Raw genomic sequence first — 27744 nt, 5'->3', positions numbered from 1 at the left:
CACCAACTGGTGGCCCGCCAGAAAAAAATTATTCGCATTTTTTATATTGCACTCAATCAAGGGTCCTCAAATTACGGCCCCTGGGACGGATACATGCAATGAAGGCTTGTGTTGCTGCAGGGATTCTCCCTCTTTGGGGTCTTTTTATGAGGGTCGGAGGGGGGGCATAAATTCTGACTCAGGGTCTGCTTCAGCCTCCTAGTGTGGGGCCCAAGCAGGAGACCCTACACCATTTCTGACAGAGGGCAGTCCAGTCTCTTCTTGAAAGCTTCCAGGGATGAAGCTCCCACAACTTCCGAAGGCAACTTCTGTTCCATGGGTTGATTGTTCTCCCTGTCAGGAAATTCCTCCTTATTTCCAGCTTGAATCTCTCCTTTCTCAGTTTCCCTCTGTTATTCCTTGTCTGGCCTTCAGGTGCTTTGGAAAACAGGTTGATCCCCTCTGTGGCAGCCTCTCAAATATTGGAAGATGCTATCCTGTCTCCCCTGGTCCTTCTCCTCACTAGACTAGCCATGCCCGGTTCCTGCAACCATTTAATTTTATCAATTTGAACCTCTGCACAGCCGAAATGTTTAGAACTTGGATGGGAAATCCAAGAACCGAATGTTTGGGAAGAAGGGAATGGTAAGGAAGGAAGGAGGAACGAAGGGAGGGGGAAGGAAGGAAGGAAGGAAGGAAAACTTCCATCTCATTGCTGAAAAAATGAATGGTTGCTCTTCTCTGCACTCTTTCTAGAGTCTCAACCTTTTTTTTTATAAGGGGGGGACCCAAACTGGATGTTTCAAATCTTCCTGGAACGTGGGTTTGCACCTATGTATTTGGTCCAATTCTAAGGTTTATTTGGTGGAAAGCCAAACTAAACCAATAAAACGCCTTCCTGACAAAACAGGAGGCCGCCGTTGTGATGACACCGTTTGAGTAGGTGACGGGGAAAACTTCCTGTGGAAGTTCTCGGGTGGGTTGTGACCGCAATTGCTGTCTTTTTACAGCAGCGAGTCAAGAAAATCGCAGACCGGCCTCCGAAAACTATTTCTGGCAAATGCTTTTTGATGCCGTCGCTCATTGGAATAAAATATATAGGGAGTCCTGCAGAAGTTTCAAACAGACTAGGTTTCATTTTGAGGGACTTCCTGTCTACTGCGTTGGGAAAGAGAAAACCACGAAGGGTGTAATTTAGAGCTTTGAAGCAATCCAGCTTCCTCCTTACTTGTTTCCCCCCCCCACTTCAAAAAAAAAAAAAAAACAGATTACGGAAGGAAGTCCTAAAACTTTCCCCAACATTGCACGTTGTGCATGAACGGCAGACTTACCTAAGGCCTCCAGGAGCCTTGGATGGAGAAGAAGACATCGCGTCAAGCCACACCATGGATGAAGATGGGTTTGAAGCGATGGAGGAATTCATATCCGGGCCCTTGGTCATCTGGGTGAGCCTCGCTTGAGGGGGTTGGGAGTGGAGGAAGTATTCAGGGAGGGTTGGACTTGTGGTGGACTGTTCAGAGAACAAGAAAGAAAGAGAGAGATCTTGGTAGGACTTCATCTAAACCAACTTCTCCCTGTCTTGTCAACTTAAAGATTGGGTGGACTTCAGCTCCCAGAATTCCCCAGCCAGCCTGCTTGAAGATGGGTGGACATCCATCTCCCAGGATCTGTCAAGATGGCCGGGGAATTCTGGGAGTTGAAGTCCACCCGTCTTCAAGTTGACAAAGGTGGAGAAACGTTGACCTTCTAAACTCTTGAGCTTGAACTTGGTTAATGACATTCTAAACTAAGCCCATGTCAACAAGCTTGATTGATGGGAGCTGATTTTGGATTCGGGTCTGGGGGCAAAGGAGCTTTGGAGGATTGGAGTCCCACCAAGGTTGGGCAACCCACTCTCCTGTCTTGGGACCCTCACCCTAATCTCCCTTCCCTCTTTACCTGACCAAATGTTGACTTCCCACCATACAAGAGACCCAAGTGACAGACTAAACCTTAACCAGGTTTATGTTTGTTTCCAAAAGTGTGGACTCCAAACAGACCAAAAGGGTGTGGAGGATGGGGCCTTGAGTCCTGAAAGATGAGATGCTTGTATTAAAATTTGTTTAGTAAATAAACAAACACTTGTGTTCAACTTGCCGAGATAATAAGCTGCTTTTTAATGGATGGCCCAATCCAAGGTGGATTTTTAAAATTATATCTGCTAACCATATTCTCTTAATTAAAATTTCTCTTAATTGTGGGTTGAGTTGTGTCTTTTCAGGGTCAGAATTATTTCATTTATGTTTCAGATCTGCTTGTTTCTTGTTTCATATAGAATAGTCCCATAGTATCGTACATAAGTGATATAGAATAGAATAGAATAGGAAAGAATAGAATAGGAAAGAATAGGAGAGGAAAGGAGAGGAAAGAATAGAAAGGAATAGAATAGGAAAGGAAAGGAAATAATAGAATAGAATAGAATAATAAAATAAAATAATACAAGAAAACCTAGATCCTTTTAAACGTGGTTGATTCTGTGCAGCCCCTTCTCCAGGCGGTTTAAACAGTTGAAGGGTTTGACGCGTTGATGGGCAAACTCAGGAACTGATCAAAGGTAGTCAGTCCACTTAACGGCCACAACGTTCTGCGAGGCGGTCGTAAAGTGAGCCACCCAGCCCAGACTGGTGCTTTGGATCATCCTTGCCTTGACGTTTTGCCCCAACAGATGCAGACGCTGGAGGATCTGGTGGGCAGGAGCCCCAACCAACTTCCCCAGGGAGAGGAAGAGGCGAGCGAATATTTCCGAAAACTGGTTAATGGAGACTTCCTGCAACAGGTCATGCAAATGATGTGAGTCATGGTTTTTGTCGGCATAAGACGCAACACAACAACAGCAAATCCTGGTCTGATTGTGCGGTTGAACCCGCGTAGTTTCAGGATCAGGGCAAGTATAGGAAAGAAATAGTTCAGAGTTCTCAAACGGTTGCGTCCCTTGTGCAGAATTTCCATGGCAAAAAGGAAAAAACAAAACAAACATCATTGAAAGAAATCACACAGAACCACAATTTTCTTTTCTTTAAAAAAAAGACCAAACAAAACCAGATATTTTCCCTACTTGGAAAGACGATAAAGGGTGCTAGGGAGTTGCCAGGAGGGGGAAAAATTGTCTTTTATTTTAAAAGTAAACATAAAAATTAGAAAAGCATCTTTGGAGGCTGGCTGGTTGCAGGGTACACTCAGTTCGTGGTTCAGTCTTTTAACGCGTTTGCAGAAATTGTGGGTTTATTTGTTATAACGCACAGGAGAAAAAAATAGCTTCATTCAAGATGGGCAATTCACAGATTTTTAGCAATTTAGAGAGCAATTTGCAGATTTTTTTTTCCTTCCATTTCCAAGAGAGAACACAAATGTCTACATTGAATTTGTGACATGCTGGCTGGGGGATTCTGGGAGTTGAAGCCCACCCATCTTTAATTGTCCATTGTGCCTTCTCTAGTGACCTGATTCCTAGAAGACCTCCATCTGCTTGGAGAGATGACAACAGAGAGGAAGAGAGATTGCAGGCGCTTCAAATAGTCCTCCAAAGGCTGCAGAATTTCTACAGGGTGAGTCGAACTGGGGCCTTAGGATCTGTCTGGCACCACAGCTGGAAGGATCTCTCCAAGCATAAACTGTTTTCTTTTTTTTTTTCAACCCGCTCAGGATAAAACGGTTTGATGGAGGGTCGTGTTTTTCAACCTTGGCCACTTTAAACTAGGTGGCAACACACAAAAGAAAATTTAGTAGAATAGAATAATAAGTAGAAAATAGAATAGAATAAGAATAGAATAGAATAAGAAGTAGAAAAAGGAATAGAATAAGAAGTAGAAAATAGAATAGAATAGAATAGAATAGAATAGAATAGAATAGAATAGAATAGAATAGAATAAGTAGAGAATGGAATAGAATAGAATAAGTAGAGAATAGAATAGAATGGAATAAGAAGTAGAGAATAGAATAGAATAAGAAGTAGAGAATAGAATAGAATAAGTAGAGAATAGAATAGAATAAGAAGTAGAGAATGGAATGGAATAGAATAGAAAAGAATAAGAAGTAGAAAATAGAATACAATACAATACAATACAATACAGAATATAATGGAATGGAACTGGAAGGGACCTTGGAGGTCTTCTAGTCCAGCCCCTTCCTTGCCACGGTTGGTAAGGGAATCATGGCAGATGATAAGTTAGCCATCCGGTTGTTAAGTGAATCAGACTTTACCCCCTTGAGTTGATGGGTTGCAAAAGGGGATGATGTGACCCTGGGACGCTGCAACTGTCATAAGTATGAGTCAGTGGCCAAGAGTCCGAATTTTGATCACGGGATCACGGGGATGCCGGGAAATTTTCCCCCCCCCATTTTTCATGGGGAAAATGGTCATAACTCACTTTTTTCCTTTGTACTTTTGAACAGTCACTAAATGAATGGTTTAGGATTATCTGTATTTTGCTTGTTCTTTTTTTTTTAATCCCAGGATGAGCTCCACCAGGTGATCCTTTCTTCACCTCCAAATCTCTATGTTATGGTCAGAGAACCTTTCACAGGTAATGGCAGCTGGGAAACTCTGGGGAGGAATTTAGGCTGTGATAGACAGTCAGATGGATAGATGTTGTGTTCTCTTTCTTGAAAAACTCACAAGCCACATCCCTCAGCCTGGTTTTACGGCCGCCAGTCTGAGGAGACCTCCTTCCAACTCTAACAGAGCGGGAAGGGACCTTGGAGGTCTTCTAGTCCAACCCCCTGCTCAGAAGACAGAATAACAGCTGGAAGGGACCTTGGAGGTCTTCTAGTCCAACCCCCTGCTCAGAAGGCAGAATAACAGAGCAGGAAGGGACCTTGGAGGTCTTCTAGTCCAACCCCCTGCTCAGAAGACAGAATCACAAGGTTGGAAGGGACCTTAGAGGTCTTTTAGTCCAACCCCCTATTCAGAAGACAGAATAACAGCTGGAAGGGACCTTGGAGGTCTTCTAGTCCAACCCCCTCCTCAGAAGACAGAATCACAAGGTTGGAAGGGACCTTAGAGGTCTTTTAGTCCAACCTCCTGCTCAGAAGACAGAACAACAGCTGGAAGACCGCCTTGGAGGTCTTCTAGTCCAACCCCCTGCTCAGAAGACAGAATAACAGCTGGAAGGGACCTTGGAGGTCTTCTAGTCCAACCCCCTGCTCAGAAGACAGAATCACAGGGTTGGAAGGGACCTTGGAGGTCTTCTAGTCCAACCCTCTGCTCAGAAGACAGAATCGCAAGTCGTTCCCCTGGTTAATTGTTCCCCGCTGCCGGGAAAGTTCCTCCTTAGTTCTAAGTTGCTTCTCTCCGTGATTAGTTTCCACCCATTGCTTCATGTCCTGCCTTCGGGTGCTTTGGAGAATAGGCTGACCCCCCCCCTCTTCTTTGGGGCAGCTCCTTAAATATTGGAACACTGCTATCGTGTTGTTTCCCCCCCCCCCCCCCCGAGGCCTCCTTTTCATTAAAATCTGGGCTGCAAAACCCATTTTGCTAGGGGGGAAATAGTAGCAATTTGAAGAGAAAAGGAGGGAGAGGGGAAAAAAACATATATTTGCAAGGAGGGTTCTAATCTTGGTTTTCCCGATTCAGCGCAGGCCGTTCAGGAGATGAAGAAATTGGTGCAACTCTTGCTAGGAAGTGCCGTTCAGGTAGGTTGTGACAAAACTATCTCCAAAACATGCAAACCAATGCATGGAAGGAATAGCCGCCCCCTGCGAGAGGGGCTCAGAGTATTATATACATTTTAGGCAGATAGAAACAAAGCTGATCCAATCAGAGACAAAGATTGGTTATCAACGGGATCTTTAGAGTGTCCTTTTTTGTTCAAGCTCCTGCCTCTGTCTACCTTTTTCTACGGAGGATTCCTATAGCCTTGCTGCTCCCCTTTGCCAAGTTGATTTTCGGCAGAACGCTTTAAGGATTTATGAGCCAGGAGAACTCCCTAGTTTATCTGTGGGGCCTGATATTCCCGGGTAACAATTTCTTCTATGTTTTCAAGAATGTGCCTATCTTTGAAGCCAAGAATAGAAGCGGGACGCAGCAGTGAGATAACGTTTGCAGTCATGCCATCCAGTGTTAAGGTTACAATTTGCTAGGCTAGAAAACAACTCATTTCTGACAGTATACAATAATACAAGCAGAAGCCAGTAACAAAGCTTAATTCTTAATAGAGGATTTCTAGCAGTGTATCATATCAGGAGCAAACAGCCAATATGGATTTAATCAGTAACAGTTATAGTAACACAAGCAATTCATAATAAAAGCAAATAGCCAATATTGATTCATATTAATGCATATACGCCTTCACTTGTTTTAAACTTATTTCCCTGCAATCAAGCATAAGGACTTTCTCCTACCCAGTTCCAGATTCCTAGATAATCTCATGAAATAAGGTTCTTGCATTTTGCTTCTAGATTCGTAGCTGATTGGTTTTTTTATTTATTATTATTAAAGCGAGTTGTTGACTTTTTCCCTTGAATTTCCAATAGTGTGAACAGCGAGATGTGTTCATTGGCCGAATCCAGTCGCTGGACATCAGTGTGCAAGCTACTTTGGCGTCTGCTATCAAAGAGGTAAATGGTGACGACAATGAAGAAATGTACATATTTCCATCTCCAAGGGAAATTGAGGTTGAGCGACTGTGGAAAAAGAAATCATGTGTTGTCCCAATTGTAATTGGAGCCCTTGGAGCAATGCCTAAAGGGCTACCTTGCTATTTGGAAATTCTAAATTTACCTGACTTGAATATTCTGACTCTACAAAAAAACACCCTACTTGGAACAACTTATATTCTCTGACGTTCCCTTAACAGTTCCTAGGTCCTTGGTTAGGACTCGAGCTGTTGAGCTACCAACCAGCCCCAAAGGCTGTGAATCTCACCAAAGATTAACCACATAATAATAATAATGATAAAAGGATCTGGAGCATCATTTGAACACCGTCGTCATTGACAAAATCCCCATCGGTCAATTGCAAAAGGCAGCTGGAGTCGGTACAACTTACTGTAAATCCCGAAAAGGGACCTTTAACACTATCAAACAGCCACATCTGCCTATCCACTCAATTGGTGGATAAAATGCCAAATCCAGTCTGAACACCTGGCTGACTGCATGAAAAATAATTGTAACAGCAATTTGAACATGATCGGCATTGACCAAATCCCCATCGGTCAATTGCAAAAGGCTGTTTGATTCGGAACAGCTTAAATCCTGCAAGACCTTTAACATCAAGCCACAACATCAGCGCATGAAAAGGACTCAAGAGGTGGACCAAAATGCCAGATCCAGTTTGAACATCTGGCTGACTGTTGCTTCTCATTTAGGAGTTCTTGCATTCCATTATCTCTGGGCTCCTCTACAAAAAAAATACAGTAAAGCACTAAAAATAATAGTAAGACCTCTAAGATGAATTGATTAAAAATCCCTCATGCTGGTGCGCTTATGCATGCCCACTTTTAAGGACCTCTTAGGAATGGTGTGAGCTCCATGATAGACAGTTTAAGGTTAAAGTTTTGGGAGTTTGAGGATGTAACAAGGAAGTCGGGTAGAGCATTGACCACTCTGTTGCTGAAGTCGTATTTTCTGCCATCGAGTTTGGAGCGGTTTACCTTGAGTTTGTATCGATTGTTTGACCATGTATTATTGAGGTTGAAGCTGAAGTAGTTGTTGACAGGTAGGACGTTGTAGCAGACAATTTTGTGTACTACGCTTAGGTCTGACCGCAGGCGGTGTAGTTCAGGTTGATCCAGCCCAACATTTCGAGCCTGGTGGCATAAGGGATTCTGTTGTGAGCAGAGGAGTGGAGGACTCTTCTCGTGAAATACCTCTGGACTCGCTCGATTGTATTAATATCCGATATACAGTGTGGAGTCCAGGCAGACGAGCTCAACAGGAAAGAATTAAGATTGTCAAAATGTGGGAACTGCAATTGCTTAGTTTTAGTGTGAATGTTTCATACAATCTTCTATTCTTCACTGCAGGGGGAAAAAAAGGGAGAAAAACAGTCTCTCTCCCTGCGCATCATGTTAATTATTCCTCCCCTGCAGCTCAAAGTGACTTTGCTGCAGTTGGAAAGCCAAAATTACTGGCTGAGATGCAAAAGAGAAAATTGAGCTTCCAGGCCCCAAGGGAATAGAACAGAACATAGAATAGAATAGAAAATAGAATGGAATGGAATGGAATAGAATAGAATATGGAATAGAAAGGAATAGAATAGAACAGAATAGAATAGAATATGGAATGGAAAGGAATAGACTAGACTAGAATATGGAATGGAAAGGAATGAATAGAATAGAATAGAATAGAATAGAATAGAATATGGAATGGAAAGGAATGGAATGGAATGGAATAGAATAGAATAGAATATGGAGTGGAATAGAATATTTGGAAGGGACCTTGGAGGTCTTCTAGTCCAACCCCCTGCCTAGGCAGGAAACCCTATACCCTTTCAGACAGATGGTTATCCAACATCTTCTTAAAGGCTTCCAGTGTTGGGGCATTCACAACTTCTGGAGGCAACTTCTGTTCCACTGATTAATTGTTCTAACTGTCAGGAAATTCCTCCTTAGTTCTAAGTTGCTTCTCTCCTTGATTAGTTTCCACCCATTGCTTCTTTTTCTACCCTGAGTTGCTTTGGAGAATAGCTTGACTCCCTCTTCTTTGGGGCAACCCCTGAGATATTGGAAGATGCGATCATGCCACCCCTGGTCCTTCTCTTCATTAAACTTGTCAAATGCAATCACCTTCATTAAAGATGAGGTGTGGCTTGGTGTGTGTGGCTTAATGTGCGTGGCAGGGGAAGGATACTACAAAATCCCCCTTCCCACCCACTCCTGGGGACCAGCCAGAGGTGGCATTTGCTGGTTCTCCAAACTACTCAAAATTTCCGTTACCGGTTCTCCAGAACCTGTCAGAACCTGCTGGATTTCACCCCTGGATCCAGGGTTTTGCAACATCAACAAACAGAAGAAGTGCCAATAATTGGTTTCTAAGAGAGAGAGAGAGAGAAAGAGAGAGAGAGAGAAAACTCCTCGTTTTGTTCTTTCCAGGTGAGCCAGGAACCGGAAAATGTCCTGGGGTTGCAGTGGAGAGAGATGGACCCTTCCAGCATGCAACAGCTCCTGTGGGATCTCGGAGCCCGAGTTCAAAAGCTGGTCGCCGAGCGAGATGCAGGATTGGAGGTGAGGGACACAACAGTTGCCTCTCCTGCCTTCATGGTCTCATAGGGAGGATCTTCAGATCGCCAGAGTCACCTGTGCAGGGATCACATCAGATCATATCAGATCCTAGCTTTGGTACAGTCAACATCAGACTTGTGAGGTAGACCAGGCCAGAAGAACAACCCTAAATACAAGCTCTGTCTTACAGGTAGTCCTCGACTTAGAGCTACAATTGGATAAGCAAGGGGGTTGTTAAGAGAACAAGGCATGATTTTCACAACCCTTTTTGCTATTGTTGTCGAGGGGAGGAGAAGGGAAGGAAAGGAAGATAGAAGAAAGGGAAGGGAAGGGAAAGGGAGAGAGGGAGGGAGGGAGGAAAGGAAGGGGAAAGATGGAAGAAAGGAAAGGTGGAAAGGAAAGGAAGATAGAATGAAGGAAAGAAGATAGAAGAAATGGAAGGGAAGGGAAGGAAAAGAAAAGAAAGGAAAAGAAAGGAAGATAGAAGAAAGGGAAGGGAAGGAAAGGGAGAGAGGGAGGGAGGGAGGGAGGAAAGGAAGGGGGAAGATGAAAGAAGGAAAGGAAAGAAGGAAAGGAAAGGAAGAGAGAAGAAAGAAAGATAGAAGAAAGGAAAGGAAAAGAGAAGTGAGGGGAAGAGGAAGGACTTTTTTCAGTGCTGTTGTTAAGTTTGAATAGTCACTAAATGAGTGGTTGTAAGTCGAGCTCTATCTGTATGAGAAAAATCCCTGGGAATAATTCTCATCATTCGTCGTGGTCCTTTCACAATGACCCTCTCTGCCCCTTCAGCCGCGTTTTTTTCATCCTTCCTTCCTGCACAGCAACTGTGGGAGCTGCAGCAGAAAAGGGGAGCCCCCTTGGTGGCCCAGCTGGAGGGTAACCACGCCCACCTGGGGGTTCAGCTTGCCGAACGTCAAGCCCATGTGCGGCGCCTACAAGGCGAGCTGTGAGTTATGGGGATGAGGTGGGGAGTGGAGATGCTGTGAGGATATGGAGGGTTTGGGGTGAACAATTCAGAAGTCCCTGCAATATTCCCCTCCCTCCTCTTCCTCACACACATTCCCTTCTTTCTTTTCTTTCTTTCTTCCTTCTTTCCTTTTCCTCACCCAAATGTCCTTCCTTCCTTCCTCACCCAAATTCCTTCCTTTCTTTCTTTCTTTTTCTTTTTTATTTCTTTCTGTCTTCCTTCCTTCTTTCCTTTTTCTCACACAAATTCCCTTCTTCCCTCCCTCCCTCCCGCTCTTCCTCCCTCCCTTCCAATTTCTCACACAAATTTCCTTCCTTCCTTCCTCACATAAATTCCTTTCTTTCTTTTCTTTTTTCTTTCTTCCTTCCTTTCCTTTTTCTCACACAAATGTCCTTCCTTCCTTCCTCACACAAATTCCTTCCTTCCTTTTTTCTTTTTTCTTTCTGTCTTTCTTTCTTTCTTTTTTCCTTCTTTCCTTTTTCTCACACAAATGTCCTTCCTTCCTTTCTTCCTTCCTCACACAAATTCCTTCCTTCCTTTCTTTTCTTTTTATTTATTTATTTATTTATTTATTTATTTATTTATTTATTTATTTTTTCCTTCTTTCCTTTTTCTCACACAAATTACTTTCCTCCCTTCCAATTTCTCATACAAATTTCCTTCCTTCCTTCCTTCCTTCCTTCCTTCCTTCCTTCCTTCCTTCCTTCCTTCCTTCCTCACAAAAATTCATTTCTTTCTTTCTCTTTCTTTCTTTTTTCTTTCTTTCTTTTTTCCTTCTTTCTTTTTTCTTACACAAATTCCCTTCTTCCCTTCCCTCCCTCTCTTCCTCCCTCCCTTCCAATTTCCTCCCTTCCTTCCTCTTCTCCCCTCCCCTCCCCTTTCTTCTCACAAATTCCTTCCCTCCCTTCTTTCTTTTATCTCCTTTTTGTGTCTCTGTGACGCCCACCATCCCCTTCCTGAGACCTGACTTTCCAGTCTCTTGTTTCAGGGAGAGGAAGATGGAGGAGCTGCTGGATCAACAAGAGGAATCCAGGAATTTGGAGCAGCAGCTTCGAAAGAGTCAACAAGAGGTGCTTTTCTCTATAACAAAACCTCACAGGCCTCGTTGGTCTGACTTTGCAATCTCTGGATTGAAATGATTGGTTTGTAAGTTGAGGAGGACCCAACAATGGTCTGTAGCAGGGGAGAGTTACACTAAATCACTAAAATCCAAAATGGTGGCGGCTAAGCGGTAGTGAGGGAACCATTTTGCGGGCATGGCAGGCCTGGGTCGCTGCCGCTTCTGTGACCCAGGCCAGAATTCCACTAACGGTTCAGCCGAACTGGGCCGAATCGGCAGCAATGAACCTCTGGTCTGTAGGAATAGCCCTTGGGAGATGAAGAAGATTCAAAAGCCATGGGAAAAAATGGATAAGAGGCAGCTGAGCCCTCAGCTGCACAATGGATGGAGAAAGAGGCTCAGAAGGGACCCTCCCTAGTTTCTCAGGCTGTAAAGGAGACAGTGGAGATTTGTACTTTCAGATGTGCTAGATTCTATTAAGCTTAAGGCAACAGAGAGATAAGAGAGAACTGAGCCCTCGGCTGCACAATGGATGGAGAAAGAGGCTCAGAAGGGACCCTCCCTAGTTTCTCAGGCTGTAAAGGAGACAGTGGAGATTTGTACTTTCAGATGTGCTAGATTCTATTAAGCTTAAGGCAACAGAGAGATAAGAGAGAACTGAGCCCTCGGCTGCACAATGGATGGAGAAAGAGGCTCAGAAGGGACCCTCCCTAGTTTCTCAGGCTGTAAAGGAGACAGTGGAGATTTGTACTTTCGGATGTGCTAGATTCTATTAATGTAGCTTTAGGCAACCGGCAGATAAGAGGCAGCTTAGCCCTCGGCTGCACAATGGATGGAGAAAGAGGCTCAAAAGGGACCCTCCCTAGTTTCTCAGGCTGTAAATTTCCTTCACTGCAGCAAGAAAGGTTGCAAAGTGGGGCAAAACTCACGTAACAATGGTCCTGCTTAGCAACAGAAATTCTGGGCCCAATTTTGGTCGTATGTCGAGGACCAACTGTATCTTCAAGGACCAGTTCAGCTATCTATGGGATCAAGAAAAGGATGGGACTGGAATTTGCAAAGAACCAAGACGATGTCAGAACGGCAGGCGTGTCCTGACATCATCGGCAAGTATGACATCATCGGGATGATGTCATCTCTGGTTTGCTCCTTCTTACCCAGAACCGCACGTTGGCAGGCGAGGCGCGCCAAGCCAGGTTGTACCAGGACGAATTGGATGCCTTGAGAGAGAAGGCATTACGGGCAGAGCGGCTTCAGTCGGAGCTGACGGCCTTGCGGGAAAGGATACCAGTTTTGGAACGATGCCGGGTGCAGCTCAAGGTGACCATTTCATTTTGGCTTTGGGTCTGGTATGTGAGAACCAATCTTTGAGAGACAGGTGGAAGGGCTGCAGACCAGGCGGGAGACAGATAAGAGACGGCTGAGTCCTCAGAAGGAAAAGGGATGCATGGGAAATATCTCCGGAGGGACCCTCCCTAGTTTCTTGCAGCATAAAGATAAGAGGGAGGGGAGAGCCTGTAATTGTCTATATAGGGATGCCATGGCTCAGTGGCTAAGATGCTGAGCTTGTCGGTCAGAAAGGTCGGCAGTTCGGCGGTTCAAATCCCTAGCGCCGCGTAATGGAGTGAGCTCCTGTTCCTTGTCCCTAGCAGTTCGAAAGCACATAAAAAATGAGAGTAGAAAAATAGGAACCACCTTTGGTGGGAAGGGAACAGCGTTCCGCGCGCCTTCGACGTTTAGTCATCCCGGCCACATGACCACAGAGACGTCTTCGGACAGCGCTGGCTCTTCGGCCTTGAAACGGAGATCAAACACCACCCAGCAACCGGGCAGAGAACAGGTTGCTAACATTTTTCAACCCTACCCCTGGGCTTAAATAGGTCCTTTTGATTCTCAGGAGGAGCGTGACTTCACCAAGGCTTTGTTGGAGGCAAAAGCCACGATGGAGGAAGAACTAGACGCCGTTTACACCCGAAGCCAGCGCCTGAGTCTAGCAGAGAAAGAAAACCTGCGTCTGCAGAATCACTTGAACCAGATCCAAGAGGTACGGTTGAAAAGGAATCTATTGTTTGCCCGCGTATTTTTGAGGTTGAAGCTGAAGTAGCCGTTGGCATGTAGGATGTTGTAGCAGACAATTTTGTGTGCTGTGCTTAGGTCAGACTGTAGGCGGCGTAGTTCCAGGTTGTCCAAGCCCAACATTTCTAGCCTGGTGGCATAAGGGATTCTATGGTGAGCAGAGGAGTGGAATATGTCAGGCTTCCAAAAAATGTCCTAATTGATTCATGAGCCTTGGAGAAACTCCAACAGAAAATTAGTCATTTATTAGGAGCATTTATTCGCAGTCAGATCTAAGCTTTGTTTGAGTTATGGCTGAACTTTACCCCTCCCCTCCCTGTGTCTGTGTCATAAATCACATTCCCCAATGAGCTGCACCCCTCCCAAGCCTGCTGCGGTAATCAGAGAACCGACTTTAGCCGGCAGTATGCGTGGATTGCACTTCCCCCCTCTTCTCTCAGGAGTTGACAGAATATTCTTGTGAAATACCTCGGGACCCGCTCAATTGTATTAATATACAATATACAATGTGGATTCCAGGCAGACGAGCTGTATTCGAGGATTGGTCTGGCAAAGGTTTTGTATGCCCTAGTTAGCAGTACAATGTTATCGGAGGAGAAGCTTCGCAAAAATAGGTTAACAACTCTTAATGCCTTTTTGGCAATGCTGTTACAGTGAGCTCTGGGGCTTAGATCGTTTGAGATGAGGACTCCCAGGTCCAAATGGGGAACGATAGACTCAACTTTGTGGTTAAAATTTCAATTCCTCAGGAATGGGAGCAGCTTTCTTACCAATCGGAGGAGCTTTTGAGGGAGAATTTCCTCCTGAAAAAGCAGCTGGGAGAAACTTTGAAGAATGCCCCGAGAGAATCGTGGTCCAAGTATTCTCACCTGGGTGCAAATGGTGAGTTTTACTTGTCCCGATATTCAGTTCTCCCAGATCACCTGGCCTTCATTCCGTACACATTTGCAAGCAAACAATTATATATACCACATTTTTTGTCGTATAAGATGCTCCGAAGTATAAGACGCACCTAGTTTGTGGGGAGGAAGACAAGAAAAAAAAATCTGCCTCTGCCTCCCAGCAATTTGCGTCCTTGCAGTAAACAGCATGTTTCAGTTTCAATTTCATCACAGCCTGATTACCACAAGCAGCTGATCATCGGTTTGATCGGCCTCCTGACGATCAGCTGTTTTAGGCTGCAGGGATCGTCATAGCCTACTGCCGCTTCTGCACGCCCCATTTTCAGCCTCTGCGCGCCCCGATTTCCACCCGTTCCAGGTAGCAGGGATTTGGAATGTACGGAAAATGTGGCATGCGGAGGCCAAAAATGGGGCACGCGGAGGCGGCAATGGCAATCCCTGCAGCCTGAAACAGCTGATGGTCAGGAGGCCGATCCAACTGACAATCAGCTGCTTGTGCTCATCAAGCTGTGCTAAAGCTGAAACTGAAACAGCCTGCTTGCTGCAAGGAGGCAAATTGCTTGGAGGCAGAGGCCAAAGGGTGGGGGCCGGTGAGTGGGCGGGGTTACATTTGGTATATAAGATGCCCCCAAATTTTCACCCTCTTTTAGGGGGGGGGAGTGCATCTTATACTCTGAAAAATACGGTATATTTTTTTCTCCCTCCTGGTTGCAGACTTCCCCGAAGTTCCCCTTTTGCTGGATTGTGAGATGAAAGAGGCCGATCGATTGCTAGCTGTGGAAAAAGAGAACCGGGAACGGCGTACGATGCAGCTTGCGTTAGGATCAAAGAATATGGAAGCAGAGCTGAAGGACGCCAACCTTGACGGGCTGGTATGGAAGAGAGAGGGAGCTGTTGGACCCGGTCGTATCATTATAGGGAAGGGGCGTTATGGATGGTGAGAATAACCTTGAGGGACAGGAGGAAGAGCTGCAATCAAAACAGCCAAGAGATAAGAGAAATCTGAGCCCAGAGTAGAAAGGTAGTTTGAGGAAGCGTCTCAGATTTTGATCCTGAAGGCAAACACAGGGAGAAGAAAGGTGTCCCGCAATGGTGCTTTTTCAGGAGGCCACTGGACTTTCTTTCAAAGACGTTTCGCTTTTCATCCCAAGAAGCTTCTTGGTGGGGAAAGAAAGGATTTATGCTCCTTGCAGACAGTTGGTCATTTGCATCCTTTTAGAGAGTCGTTGAGGACACGCGGAGTTTTATCTGTGTCCCCAGGGTCACCGGCGACAGGAGTGAGCTGCTGGGGGTTTGCACGAGTTTGGCCGATCCCCTACCTAGGATTCTGCCCAGTTCGGGGAACCCCCAAATGCCACCCTTGGCTGGCCACCCCACCAATCCCACCGCACCCTGCCAGGAGTCTCAATACAGCCCGTTTATCATGCCAGGTGTGTGCAGGGCCATCGCGGAGGCTCAGGGAGGGGGGAAACGGGCCTCCTGGAAGTTTTCCAGAAGTCCGGATATGGGGCTCTGGAGCCCAGGGGAAACAGTTTTCACCCTCCCGGAGTCTCAAGGAAACTCTCCGGAGCCTGTGGAGGGTAAAAAATGCCTCCCCCCCCACATCGTGGTGCAGGAGGCTGACTAGGCCACGCCTACCATGGCCACGCCCATCCAGCAACAATTTGCTATTTTGGAAGCCCACCCCTGACCGGAGTAGTGCAAATGGGTGTGGCGACCCTGAGGATACAAGATAAACCTCCAAGTGGCCTCAAAGGACTCTCTAAAAGGATGCAAATGACCAATCCAGCTTCCCTTTGTAAATCTACCCTCTTTTTGGGGGGAGGGAAGGCATATCTTTTGGGGCAACGCATTAAGCAGCAATTCCAACTCTCGTTTCTGTCTCACTTAGCCAGAACGGCGGCCCAGCCAGGCAGAAGAAGAGAACTTAGATGATCAAGGACACAAACCAGGGATTGCGACGCACCGAAAGACCGAAACGGAGGAAGGCCAGGCCTCGAAACAGGAATCGGAGACCTCGGTAACGGAAACGAAGGCTGCCTTGTCCAGAGCTCAGGCTCGACTGCGGGAGGCCGAGCAGGCGTGGGAGGCTGAATCGAGACACGCCGCGAGCTTTGAGGAGAGGCTAAGTAGCATCCAAGGCGCGTACGCCGAAGCCCAGCAGGAATGTGAGCGGTGGCACGCGGAGGCAGGGCGCCTGGTTGAAGAGATCCAGGCATTCGAGCGGGAGAAGGAGGCGTTAAAAGCCGGATCGCGGGTTTTGCAAGAGGCAGCCACCCAAGCTGAGGTCGACTTAAACCAGGCGCAGCAAAGCCTTCAGAAGGAGCGTCTTCAGGGCGCCCAGTTAGGCCAGAAGCTCCGACAAAAGGACGAAGATTTGGCCGAAGCTCAACGGGAGCTACGGAACCTGCAACGGAGCGTAGAAGAGCACAAGGTCACCTTGGCTCAGCTGGAGGTCGAGAAAGGGGCTTTGGAAGAGGCGCTGAGCCGAGCCGAGAGCGGCCGGCGGCAAGCGGACAAGGACGGCTGGCGGCTGGCGGCCAAAACTCAGGCACAAGAGGAGGCGCTGGCCGAGCAGGGACGCCAGCTGGCCCACCTGGAGGCTCAAACACGCCAGCAGGCCGCAGATCACGCCAGCCTGCAAGGGGTTCTCCAAAGTCTCGGGGAGCTGGAAGAGGAGAACGCGAACTTGAGAAAGCAACTGGAGGATAAGGAGAAAGCAGCCGCCATTTTGGAGCAGGTAAGCGGGATTGTAGGTAGTTCTTCTGAGCTAGGCTTTCCCCAAAAAAGTACGAAGCAGATTCCTGGTCCTGACAAAACCCCTTTTATGAAACGAATGTGAATTCCTCTCCTTCACCTTCAGCCAAGGCCTGGCAAACAGTCTTTCAAAGGAGTATTTATGACCACAGACCTTATCGATCTTGGAAAGCTGCCATGTCAATATTGTCCAAATGCAAGGAAAGACTCTGGGCACAGAGTCTCTGAGGTTCAGGGACAGATCTTCACACTCCTGAAACAAATGAACGAACGAACGAATTGTTTCCTGCAAAAGCCCCCTCCCCTTTCGCTCCTCTTTTATTCCCTCTGGGAGGGGCCATTCACCGTCCACCTGTGGTTTTAATTCCAAGTCGACCCTGATTTCTGAGTTCTTTTATTCTGGCAGCTCTGCGCACGCGTACACTGGGAACAGGCTCCAGCTGTTCTTCTGCCCCACTGATGTCTGACTCTGAAGGCAGCTGATAACTGTCAGACGGCCTCGGCCCCCTCTCTGCCTCCGACACAGAGCCCTCCTCAGAGCCTTCCCCAGACTCCAGGACTGGCCCATGTTCCTCCCCAACCCTCCTCACTGTCCGAATCAGCTGCCAGCTCTGTTGGCCGCTAGTGGGCACTAGTCCTCGGCTTATGACCACAACTGAGCCCCAAACTTTCTGTTGCTAAGCCAGATCTTCCTTCCTTGCCCTGGTTGTTTGACCAATCACTGCTGTTGTTAAGTGAGTAATAACATGGTCGTTAAGCAGATCTGGCTTGTCCCATTGACGGAGGTTTGCAAAAGGGGATCCAGGATCCCGCAACCGTCGTAAATATGAGTCTGAATTTCAATTGCGTGGCCATGAGGGATGCTGCAACGGTCGTAAGTCTGAAAAAGAGTCCTTTGTAAGTCATTGAACGATTAATGGTAGGCCAGGCCTTTTGCTCACAGGATGTCTGATTGTGCTGCAGGAGCTGGCGAGAGAAAAGGCTGGGCCCTCCAAAGGCAATGCAGCTGAGTCACAAGGCCACCCACCGAAGGAGCAGCAAAAACCTCAGCCAGAGACGGAGAGCAGGTTAGGCTGGGCTGATCTCCGGAGGGGTTTACCAGTTGCAGGCAGTGAGGGGGTTGGGGGAAGGGGGGGCTGAGGTTGGACCCAGGGAAACTCTATGGGGATATATAGAGGTCTGGGGAGGTTTGTTCTGGTCTTATGGCCTGTGGGGGATGGTGTTGTCATTCCTCAAAATGGGCAGCCGTAGCAGAGAGAGGGAGGATGGAAGAAAGAAAAGACAGAGGGAAAGGAAAGGAAGAGAGAGAACAGAGAGGAAGGAGGAGGGAGGAGGGAGGCTAAGAAGAGGAGGAAAGAAGGAAGGAAGAGAAGGGAAGGGAAGACAGAGGGAAAGGAAAGGAAGAGAGAGAACAGAGAGGAAGGAAGGTAAGAAGAGGAGGGAGGAGGGAGGCTAAGAAGAGGAGGAAAGAAGGAAGGAAGAGAAGGGAAGGGAAGACAGAGGGAAAGAAAGGAAGAGGGGAAGAGAAAGAAAGAAACACACAGAGGGAGGGAAGGAAGGAAGGAAAGAAAGAAAGAAAAGTCAGAGGGGAAAAGAAAGGAAGAGTGAGAACAGAGGAAGGAAAGACGAAAGGAAGGGAAGAAGGGAAGAAGGAAAGGGAGGAGGGAGGCTAAGAAGAGTGGGAAGGAAAGGAGAGAATGAGGGAGGGCAAGGAGGGGAAGGGGAAATCTGCATCCAAAGCCCATATCTGCATTTCTAGACATTTCTAAGTTGCACGTCAACAAAATGGCTCTAATTAGATCCACCATGAATAGATTCCTGGGCAAAGGAGTGGCTGAGGGAGTTCGATCCACCTTCAGCCCAGATGACCAATCCCACCCTCAATTTTGGTGTATGTGTGTGTGTTGCCAAAAAATGCCCTTTTCTCTCTGCTGATGGGTTTCTGTCTTGGCAGGCAACCAAAGCCAAGGAGCAGTTGCAAAGGCCAGCCTGGGGGCGCCCTCGTCAGGCAGTTCGAGGAACTGCACCTCCCCAAGGAGCAACTGCTTCAAACACAGGTGAGGACTACCTGTATTGCCGGTATAGGATCTCCTGCTTGAGCAGGGGGTTGGACTAGAAGACCTCCAAGGTCCCTTCCAACTGTGTTATTTTCCTATTCTGTTATTCTTTTTCCTTCCTTCCTTCCTTCCTTCCTCCCTTCCTTCCTTCCCTTCCCTCTAATCCTTTCCTCCCTCCCTTCTCTCCTACCTTCCTTTCTTCTTTCCTTCCTTCCTTCCCTCCCTCCCTCCCTTCCCCCCACTCCCTTCCCTCTAATCCTTCCCTCCCTCCCTTCTCTCCTACCTTCCTTTCTTCTTTCCTTCCTTCCTTCCTTCCTTCCTTCCCTCCCTCCCTCCCTTCTCTCTCCTTCCTTCCTTCTCCATCGCTGTGGGTTTTCAAGAAGAGATTGGACAATCTTTTGTCTGAAATGGTATGTATAGGGTCTCCTACTTGAGCAGGGGGCTGGACTAGAAGACCTCCAAGGTCCCTTCCAGCTCTTATCCTGATCTAAATCATGCAACACCCTTTCCCCCCTAAATGGCAGGAGAGCTTTTCAAAAATTTGGCACGCTGAATTGTCTTTCCTGCCAGGAGGCGGTTCTCCAGGTTGAGAATTCGGCACTCACCGGACGCCTGACCCAACTGGAGTCCCTGGCCAGCAGCCTCCAGACGGTGCTGTCCGGCCTGACACGACAACAAGCAGAAGGCCAGGAAGGAAATGGGAGACCCCAGCCTCAAAACAGCACCTCGCTGGTGAGGTTCAGACCAGCAAACTCATTGCGAAGGGGAAAGCTGGATTTGTTTAATGACTGCACAATTCACGTAACAACCGCACGGATGCTTTGCTTAACGACCGGAGGAAAAATTGAGTGTGACTCGTTTAACAACCTTGTAAATAAATTTGAGGTGGTCCGTGACTTATGGCCACATTTGGGAGCAGGATTCCCATGGCTAAGCCAGGCAGTTCTAACAGCGAGATGGGGCAGCGTGTAAATTTTAGAAATTAATCGATTTTAAATAAATGTATTTATTTATTTATAAATAAACTCAGCCCAGAGTTAACGTGACGTAAGTAATACATTTTATAAAGATAGAGAGATGAGAGAGAGAGAGAGAGAGAGAGAGAGAGAGAGAGAGAGAGAGAGAGAGGGAGATGATATGGATGGATGGATGGATAGAGATAGATGATAGAGACAGATGATAGAGAGCTGCCTCTTTCACTCTACACCATGATTTTTAAGTTTAAATCTTGGACGTTCATGACCTGCCTTCCAACCCCTGCGTTCCCAGCGGCCTCTCCTGCTAAGGCAGCTGTCCGAAGTCCGGCAGAGGTCGGGGCGCCACGAGGCCGAAGTTCAGACGGTGCGGATGGAGGCGGAGGGATGGCGGAGACGCTACGAGCAACTCCGGCTGGATCACGATCGCTTGATGCTGCTACACCGACAGCAAGGGGACGAGATGGAGAGGACGCTAAGCGAGCAAGCTGGACTGAAGGCTGCGCTGCGCGGCCTGGAGAAGGAACAGCATGAACTGGAGGACAGGTGCCGCTGCAGCCGGGGGATTGTGGGAAATCACAGCCGGGCCACCACCGCGATGCCCTTGTCCATTGCAGATAGCCGGCAGTTTAATGAAGCCATGACTGGCAGTCCTCAATTTATGACAACAATTGAGCAAGGAAGTCCGTCAAACAGGGCGAAATTCACTTAACCAATGTCTCTGTTAGCAGCAGACATTTGGGGGCTTCATTGTGGTCGTAAGTCAAGGACTAAATGTAATGATGCGTTGATCGGCTGAAGCTCAACCAGGAGTAATGTGGTGGCCTAGAGGTAGAACTCTTGTCTCACAATCAGGAGGCTGTGAGTTCGATCCTAGGTAGAAGCAGATATTTCTCTCTCTGGGCTCAATGAGAATATTATCTGCTGAAAAAAAAACCTCTGCTCTGGTGACAGGGATGGCATCAGGCCAGTAAACACTCAGCTCCATTCAGTTGCCCAAGACTCCACCCTGCAAGGAGACGAATCAATCAGAATAGAGCTAGAAGGGACCTCGGAGGTCTTGTAGTCTGAAGAGAGAGTGGTGCGGTGGCCTAGAGGCAGAGCTCTCGCCTCACAATCCGGAGGCTGTGAGTTCGATCCTAGGAAGCGGCAGATATTTCTCACTGGGCACAATAAGAATATATCTGCCGAACAAAACTCCGTACTGGTGACAGGAATGGCATCTGGCCAGTAAACACTCAGCTCCATTCAGTTGCCCAAGACTCCACCCGGCAAGGGATTATTATGGGGTCGTTAAAAGAAGATGGATGATTTGCTGAAGCTCAATTTTCTGCCTACAGGCACAACCAACTGTTGGGACAGAAGACCAGCCTGGACCTACAAGAGGTGGCATTGCAGGCCCAGAAGGAACGACTCAAGTTAGCCGAGCGACGGCACCAGGATTTGGCTGAGCAATACGCCAAACTAAAAGAAGAACACGAGCGGTAAGGCTGGGGAAATTTATCTGGAGGATGCCAGCTTTAACAAACCATCTTTAAACCGTTTGATGCCTTCAGAAGTTGTGGGAGCTTCATCCCTGGAGGCTTTCAAGAAGAGACTGGACTGCCCTCTGTCAGAAATGGCATAGGGCTTCCTGCTTGGGCGGGGGGTTGGACTAGATGACCTCCAAGGCCCCTTTCCAACAACTCTCTTATTCTCTTTCTGTTACTTCGACTGGTACCACCTTTGTTCTCTTCTACGTATTATTATATTGTGGGCGGTGGGGGGTGGATAATTGAAATTAATTCGAGCTGCGAGGTAGGAAGTCGCTTTTGGTAACAGGATGTCCTTTTCCCAAATACTGCAGGGTCCAACAAGCATTGGCCCAGACCGAGCGAGGCCACGATGACCTCCAGGGTGAGCTCCAAGGGACGCAGAACCGGCTGACCGGCCTGCAATTGGAGCAGGCAAAGCTGGAAGGTGAAAACGCTGCCTTGAAAGAACAGAACCAGCAGCTGGATACGACCTTGGGGCGCCTGAGCACCCAATGTGAGGTAAAAACTACCCGTTCCCCCTTGCCTCCCCTTCCCACACTGGCCCAATTTGGGTGGGTGGGGGGTGAGAGAGAGAGAAAGAAGGCAGAATAGATCAGGGTGGTCTGATCGAGGTTTCCCGAGAGCCTGAAGCCAACTCCTTGTTGTCTCAACAAAAAACCCTTTAATTAATGGACTCTGCTCATTCACCTCCAGCAAAGTCTTTCCAGGGAGGATTTACGGTCACAGACCTTATCTGGCTTGGAGAGATGCCAGGCCGATATCTGCAGAACTTGGCCAGGAGTCTCGGAGAGTCCCGAACCAATGAAGCGAACTGATGGTCTCTCCTGCAAGCTCCACTCCCCTGTCGCTCCTCTTTTATTCCCTCTGGGAGGGGTCCTTCATCGTCCACCTGTGGTCTAAGTTGAGCCCTGTTCCTTAGCTATTCCCTTCGTGTCTGGCAGCTCTGCGCATGCGCACTCTGGGAACAGGCTCCAGCTGTTCTTCTGCCTCACTGATGCCTGACTCCGAAGGCAGCTGATAACTGTCGAACGGCCCTGGCCCCCTCTCTGCCTCCGACAGAGCCCTCCTCAGAGCCTTCCCCAGACTGCAGGACTGGCCCAGGTTCCTCCCCAAACTCCTCCAAGACGCTGGCTCTGTAAACCGCTTAGAGAGGGCTGTAAAGCATTGTGAAGCGGTTTACAAGTCTAAGAGCTATTGCTTTTCCCCTCTTCTTTCTTTTTTTCTTTCTTTCTTTCTCTTTCTTCTTTCTTTCTTCCTCCCTCCCTCCTTCCTTCCTTCCATCCTTCCATCCTTCCTTCCTTCCTTCCTTTCTTTCCAATGGTTAGAATGCACTAACACAAGCTAACTGCCCACTGCCCATCTCACCAGGCTCAAGGTTGACTCAGCCTTCCGTCCTTCCGAGGTGCGTAAAATGAGGACCCAGACTGTTGGGGGCCAAGAGGCTGACTCTGTAAACTGCTTAGAGAGGGCCGTAAAGCACTGTAAAGCGGTATATAAGTCTAAGGCCTATTGCTATCAGCTGGATATCCAAGATATACCACCGATGGTCCTTTGGGTGACCGGACCTCCGTCCTTCTCTGCAGCTCCTAGTGCAGCTGAAGGGCAAGCAGGAGGAAGAGAACAGACACCTTCTTCTGGAGATCCAGATGTTGAGCAGGGAGAACAGGCAGCTGTTGGAGCGCAGCATGGAAAACCGAGAACATTTTCAGGAGGAGCAGCGTCAGTACCAGTGAGTTTTGCCGAAATGGCTGTCACTCGAGCAAAAAAAGCAGCAATTCCGTTCAACCCTTGGTTCCCTCCGTGATATTGTGTGTGTGTGTGTGTGTGTGTGTGTGTGTGTGTGTGTGTGTGTGTGAATTTGAGATTGCTTGCAAAAAAACTTCTGTGCATAACCTTCCTCCTGGGTTATCCGGTTAAATGCTCAAGATTCATCTTCTTTTAACGACCCCATAATCCCTTGCGGGGTGGAGTCTGGGCAACTGAATGGAGCTAGCTCAGGTTTCCTGGCCGGATGCCCTTACTGTCGCAAATGCGGAGTTTTGTTCAGCAGATACATTCTCAGCGAACCCAGAGAGAGGAAAACCTGCCTCTACCTGGGATCGAACTCACAGGCGCAAAGCCCTCCTCAAGAGCCTTCCCCAGACTCCAGGACGTTCCCCCTCCAACCTCCTCGCTGTCCGAATCTGCGTTTTTCACACTTAACGACTTTTGCAGCGTCCCCCGGGGTCAAATGATCCAAATTTGGACATTTGGCAACTGGTTCATATTTATGACGGTTGTGGCGTCCCCGGGGGACGGGGATCCCCCTTTGCAACCTTCTTACAATCAAAGTCAAGGGTGAAAGCCAGGATCACTTAACAACTGCAGGGAGTCAATTAATAGCTTTGGCGAGAAAGGTCATAATTTGTTTGTTTGTTTGTTTGTTTGTTTGTTTGTTTGGATTTATATGCCGCCCTTCTCCAAAAGGACTCAGGGCGGCGTACAACATTAAAGAAACACACATCCCAAAAGTTAAAAAATTAAATACATATCCAAAAAACAAACCGAATTTAAAAGACAATACATTTAAAATAAGTTAAAATTAACAGGCCAGGCCGGCTTGCTGGAAAAGCCAACTTTTTAGGGAGCGCTGGGGCAAAACTCAACAAGTGTTCCACTTAGCAACATAAATTTTGACCTCAGCTGTGATCGTTAAGTCAAGGACTACCCGTGGTTCCCCCCCCCCCCCAATCAAGAAGGCAGTTTTCATCCAATATCTGACAGCCAAAGTAAATTTCCTGCTCAAGCCGGGGTTAGACTGGATGGCCTTCCTAGCCCCTTCAGACTCTACAGTTCTGTAGAGAGCCATCCAATCCAGAATCTTGGGCTAGGGGGCTTCTTTCCACTGCCTGGTTACCCAGTTTATAACCCAAAAACACCCCCCCTCCCGCCCCCTGTTCTTTCTCCCACAGAGACAAATTAGGCGAATTGCGTCGAGAGAAGCAGAAATTGGTTGAGAAAATCATGGACCAGTACCGGGTCCTGGAACCCGCAATTCCCCGTGGCAAGTGAGTGTGACACGCAGAACTCCTGGCCCCCGATAGCTTTGAGGCATCCTGAGCACAGGAGCAAGCCATGTCTTTCTTTGAGGACACGGAAATAAGAGCATCAAATCTTAGCCAGGCTCCAACAGACGGACAGAAGTACAGGGTGTATCTCCTTCGCACAATTTTTTACAGACCACAAAACCAGATTTAAATAGAACAATAGAATAGAATGGAATGGAATAAATGGAAATGGAAATGAGAATAGAATAAGGAATAGAATAGAACAGAATTGAACGAAACAGAATAGAATGGAATGGAAATGGAAATAATGGAAATGGAAATAGAATAGAATAGAACAGAATTGAACGGAATAGAATAGAATGGAATGGAAATGGAAATAATGGAAATGGAAATGAGAATAGAATAGAAATGAGAATAGAAATGAGAATAGAATTGAATGGAATAGAATAGAATGGAACGGAATGGAATGAATGGAAATGAGAATAGAATAGAACAGAATTGAACAGAATAGAATGGAATGGAATGGAATATGGAATGGAAATGGAAATAGAATAGAATAAGAATAGAATAGAATAGAATACTTTATTGGCCAAGTGTGATTGGACACACAAGGAATTTGCCTTTGGTGCATATGCTCTCAGGGTACATAAAGAAAAATAAAATACATTCATCAAGAATCATAAGATACAGCACTTAGCGACAGTCATAGGTTACTCATAAGCAATCAAATTATATTAGGAAACAAATAAAAACAATATAAAATTGAAAGATACAAGCAACAGGGTTATAGTCGTAAGTGGGAAGAGATAGGTACTAGGAAGGAAGAGAAGAAGAATAGTAATACAGGATTAGTAAATAGTTTGTGGGGGATTAGTTGTTAGCAGAGTGATGGCATTTGGGGGGGGAACTATCCTTGTGTCAAGTCGTTCTGGTGTTCAATTATTTAGGAGACTTGCAGAGAAGCCTTGGGAAATTATTAAAAACAAAAAGCTCCATCCTCCTAGAGCAAGGTAGCAGCCAGCTGGTCCTCTTACTGAGGTCACGACAACACATCTGGCTGTGTCCATTCAGTTCTCTTTGACTTGGAAAGGGCTTCTCATTTTTATTTTATTTTTTGCCCTCTTATCCTCGTGGGCTAGGAAGAGTAACTGGATTGCTGGCAAGATCAGGAGACTGATGAAACTTCGACGGGAACAGCCGCGTCCCATGGCGGAGGGAGCCGGCAGCAGCAGCGAGAGCCTGGCAGGGCCTGAGGAACAGGGGCTTGAGAGTAGAGGTGAGGTCCGGAGAGATCCGAAGTGTGAAAACGGTCTGTTGTTCCTTCCTTCCTTCCTTCCCTCCCTCCCTCCTTCCTTCATCCCTTCCTCCCTTCCTAAAAAATAAGGTTTTTAAGAACACAGAGTGGGCAACCATTTGTCTAAAATTATATTGGGACTTCTGCTCGAGCAGGGTGTTGGACTAGAACAGGGGTGCCCAAACTTGGGAACTTTAAGACTTGGACACCCCTGGACTAGAAGACCTCCAAGGTCCCTTCCAACTCTGTAATATTCTATTACGCGGACTCCCTTGGTATTCCGCTTCTTCTTCCTTCTTAAACCACCCATAATTTATTTCCCAGGGTTAAATATTTGCAATCTCCTCCATTCTCAGATGCTAGTTTTCTAGCTCGGCATCTTCCAAATTTTTTTTTTTTTTAAATCTCCCCCAAAAGTTTCCAGCACGTCCACCTCGCCGTCTCTTCTCCGCAAAGCAAGCAGCATCGCCAGCCTCCCAGAGAGCCCGCCAGTCCACTTCCGCCGTTGCCGCCTCAGTTCCCGGATGCCCGTAACAGAACCTTCCGGGTCCGGGGACGAAGAAGGGGGCCAGGATACCCCCAGACAGCGTTTTCGGCAACGCCGACTGGGCGTCTTGTGGGGGACTCTTGAAGAGCCTGGGGTCCCTGTGGAAGAGTCAGAACCACCAAGCCAATTGTCCACAACCATCGAGGAGAAAAGAGGTGAGGCTTGATTGTGTTCTGACCTAAGCTCCTCCTGTTGCACGAAGCCCAGTCCTCATTCCCTTTTATTTAATTGACAGTGAATTCCTCTCCAGCAAAGTCTTTCCTCTCCCGCAGTCTTTCAAGAGAGTTCACAATTACCAACCTTGATCAGGCTTGGAGAGGGGCCAGGTCGAGATCTTTCAGATGCCGCAATACTTGGCAAGAATGCAGGAATGAACTAATTGCCTCCTGCAAGCTCCACTCCCCTGTCGCTCCTCTTTTATTCCTTGTGGGAGGAGCCATTTACCGTCCACCGGTGGCCTTCCTCCAAAGTCGGCCCCTGTTCTTTAGCTGTTCCCTTCGTCTGACAATTCTGTGCATGCGCACACTGGGAACAGGCTCCAGCTGTTCTTCTGCCCCACTGATGTCTGACTCTGAAGGCAGCTGATAACTGTTATACAGCCCTGGCCCCCACTCTGCTTCCGACACAGAGCCCTCCTCAGACTCCAGGACTGGCCCAGGTTCCTCCCCAACCTCCCCACTGTCCGAATAATTTTCCTCACTGTTTCTCCTTGGTTTCAGGTTGCTTCTCTCCTTGATTAGTTGCCATCAATGGTGTAGGCAGAGTTTCCTGCCTGAGCAGGAGGTTGGACTAGAAGGTCCTTTCCAACGCTGTTATTCTGAATCACGCATGCGTCTGCTTTCCTTTTAGGATGGCCCCCGGGCGAGGAGGATCCAGCTTCAAACTGCCTCTTGTGATATTCTGTTGTTCCCTTCCCACCGACAAGCCACAAACGCCAAAGCCACAACCCGGCTCACAAAGACGCACAAGCTAGCAAGGGAAGTCCCGTTTCCTGAAAGATACGCTACAACTCTGTGAAAACGACAAGGCCATACAGTCTGGGGTGATGCCCATGAGTTGCTGGAATCTATTGGTGTTCGAGGCTTCCCGAGATCACGAAGCCAACTCCTTGCCCCGACAAAAAAACCTTTTATTCATTGATTGTGAGTTCTGCTCCTTCACATCCAGCAAAGTCTTTCAAGGGAGGATTTACAGTCACAGACCTTATCTGACTTGGAGAGCTGCCAGGCGGATCTCTGCAAAACTTGGCAAGGAGTCTTGGAGAGTCCTGAACCAATGGAGCGAACTAATTGTCTCTCCTGCAAAATCCACTCCCCTGTAGCTCCTCTTTTATTTCCTCTGGGAGGGGCCATTCA

The 27744-nt window shown here is 47.4% G+C and overlaps 1 protein-coding gene across 1 annotated transcript; it reads left to right on the top strand.

The window, feature by feature from the left end:
* The first annotated feature begins 1075 nt into the window (after positions 1–1075).
* On the top strand, positions 1076–27530 carry CCDC88B (coiled-coil domain containing 88B). Its single transcript, XM_081968130.1, has 25 exons — positions 1076–1424; positions 2684–2808; positions 3455–3563; positions 4472–4541; positions 5591–5649; positions 6490–6573; positions 9048–9179; positions 9995–10119; positions 11129–11210; positions 12362–12520; positions 13098–13244; positions 14026–14158; positions 14893–15050; positions 16070–16918; positions 17899–18002; positions 18890–18992; positions 19563–19724; positions 20262–20512; positions 21307–21450; positions 21813–21999; positions 23085–23230; positions 24453–24548; positions 25688–25824; positions 26260–26544; positions 27239–27530. Exons 1-25 carry the CDS (start codon positions 1365–1367, stop codon positions 27283–27285), a joined length of 3954 nt encoding a protein of 1317 aa, XP_081824256.1. The 5' UTR covers positions 1076–1364; the 3' UTR covers positions 27286–27530.
* Positions 27531–27744: the final 214 nt, after the last annotated feature.

The sequence above is a fragment of the Natrix helvetica genome, assembly GCF_964273705.1.
Source record: "Natrix helvetica genome assembly, chromosome: 16".
NCBI classification, from domain to species: Eukaryota; Metazoa; Chordata; class Lepidosauria; order Squamata; family Natricidae; genus Natrix; species Natrix helvetica.
This window is presented reverse-complemented; position numbering and strand designations above follow the sequence as displayed.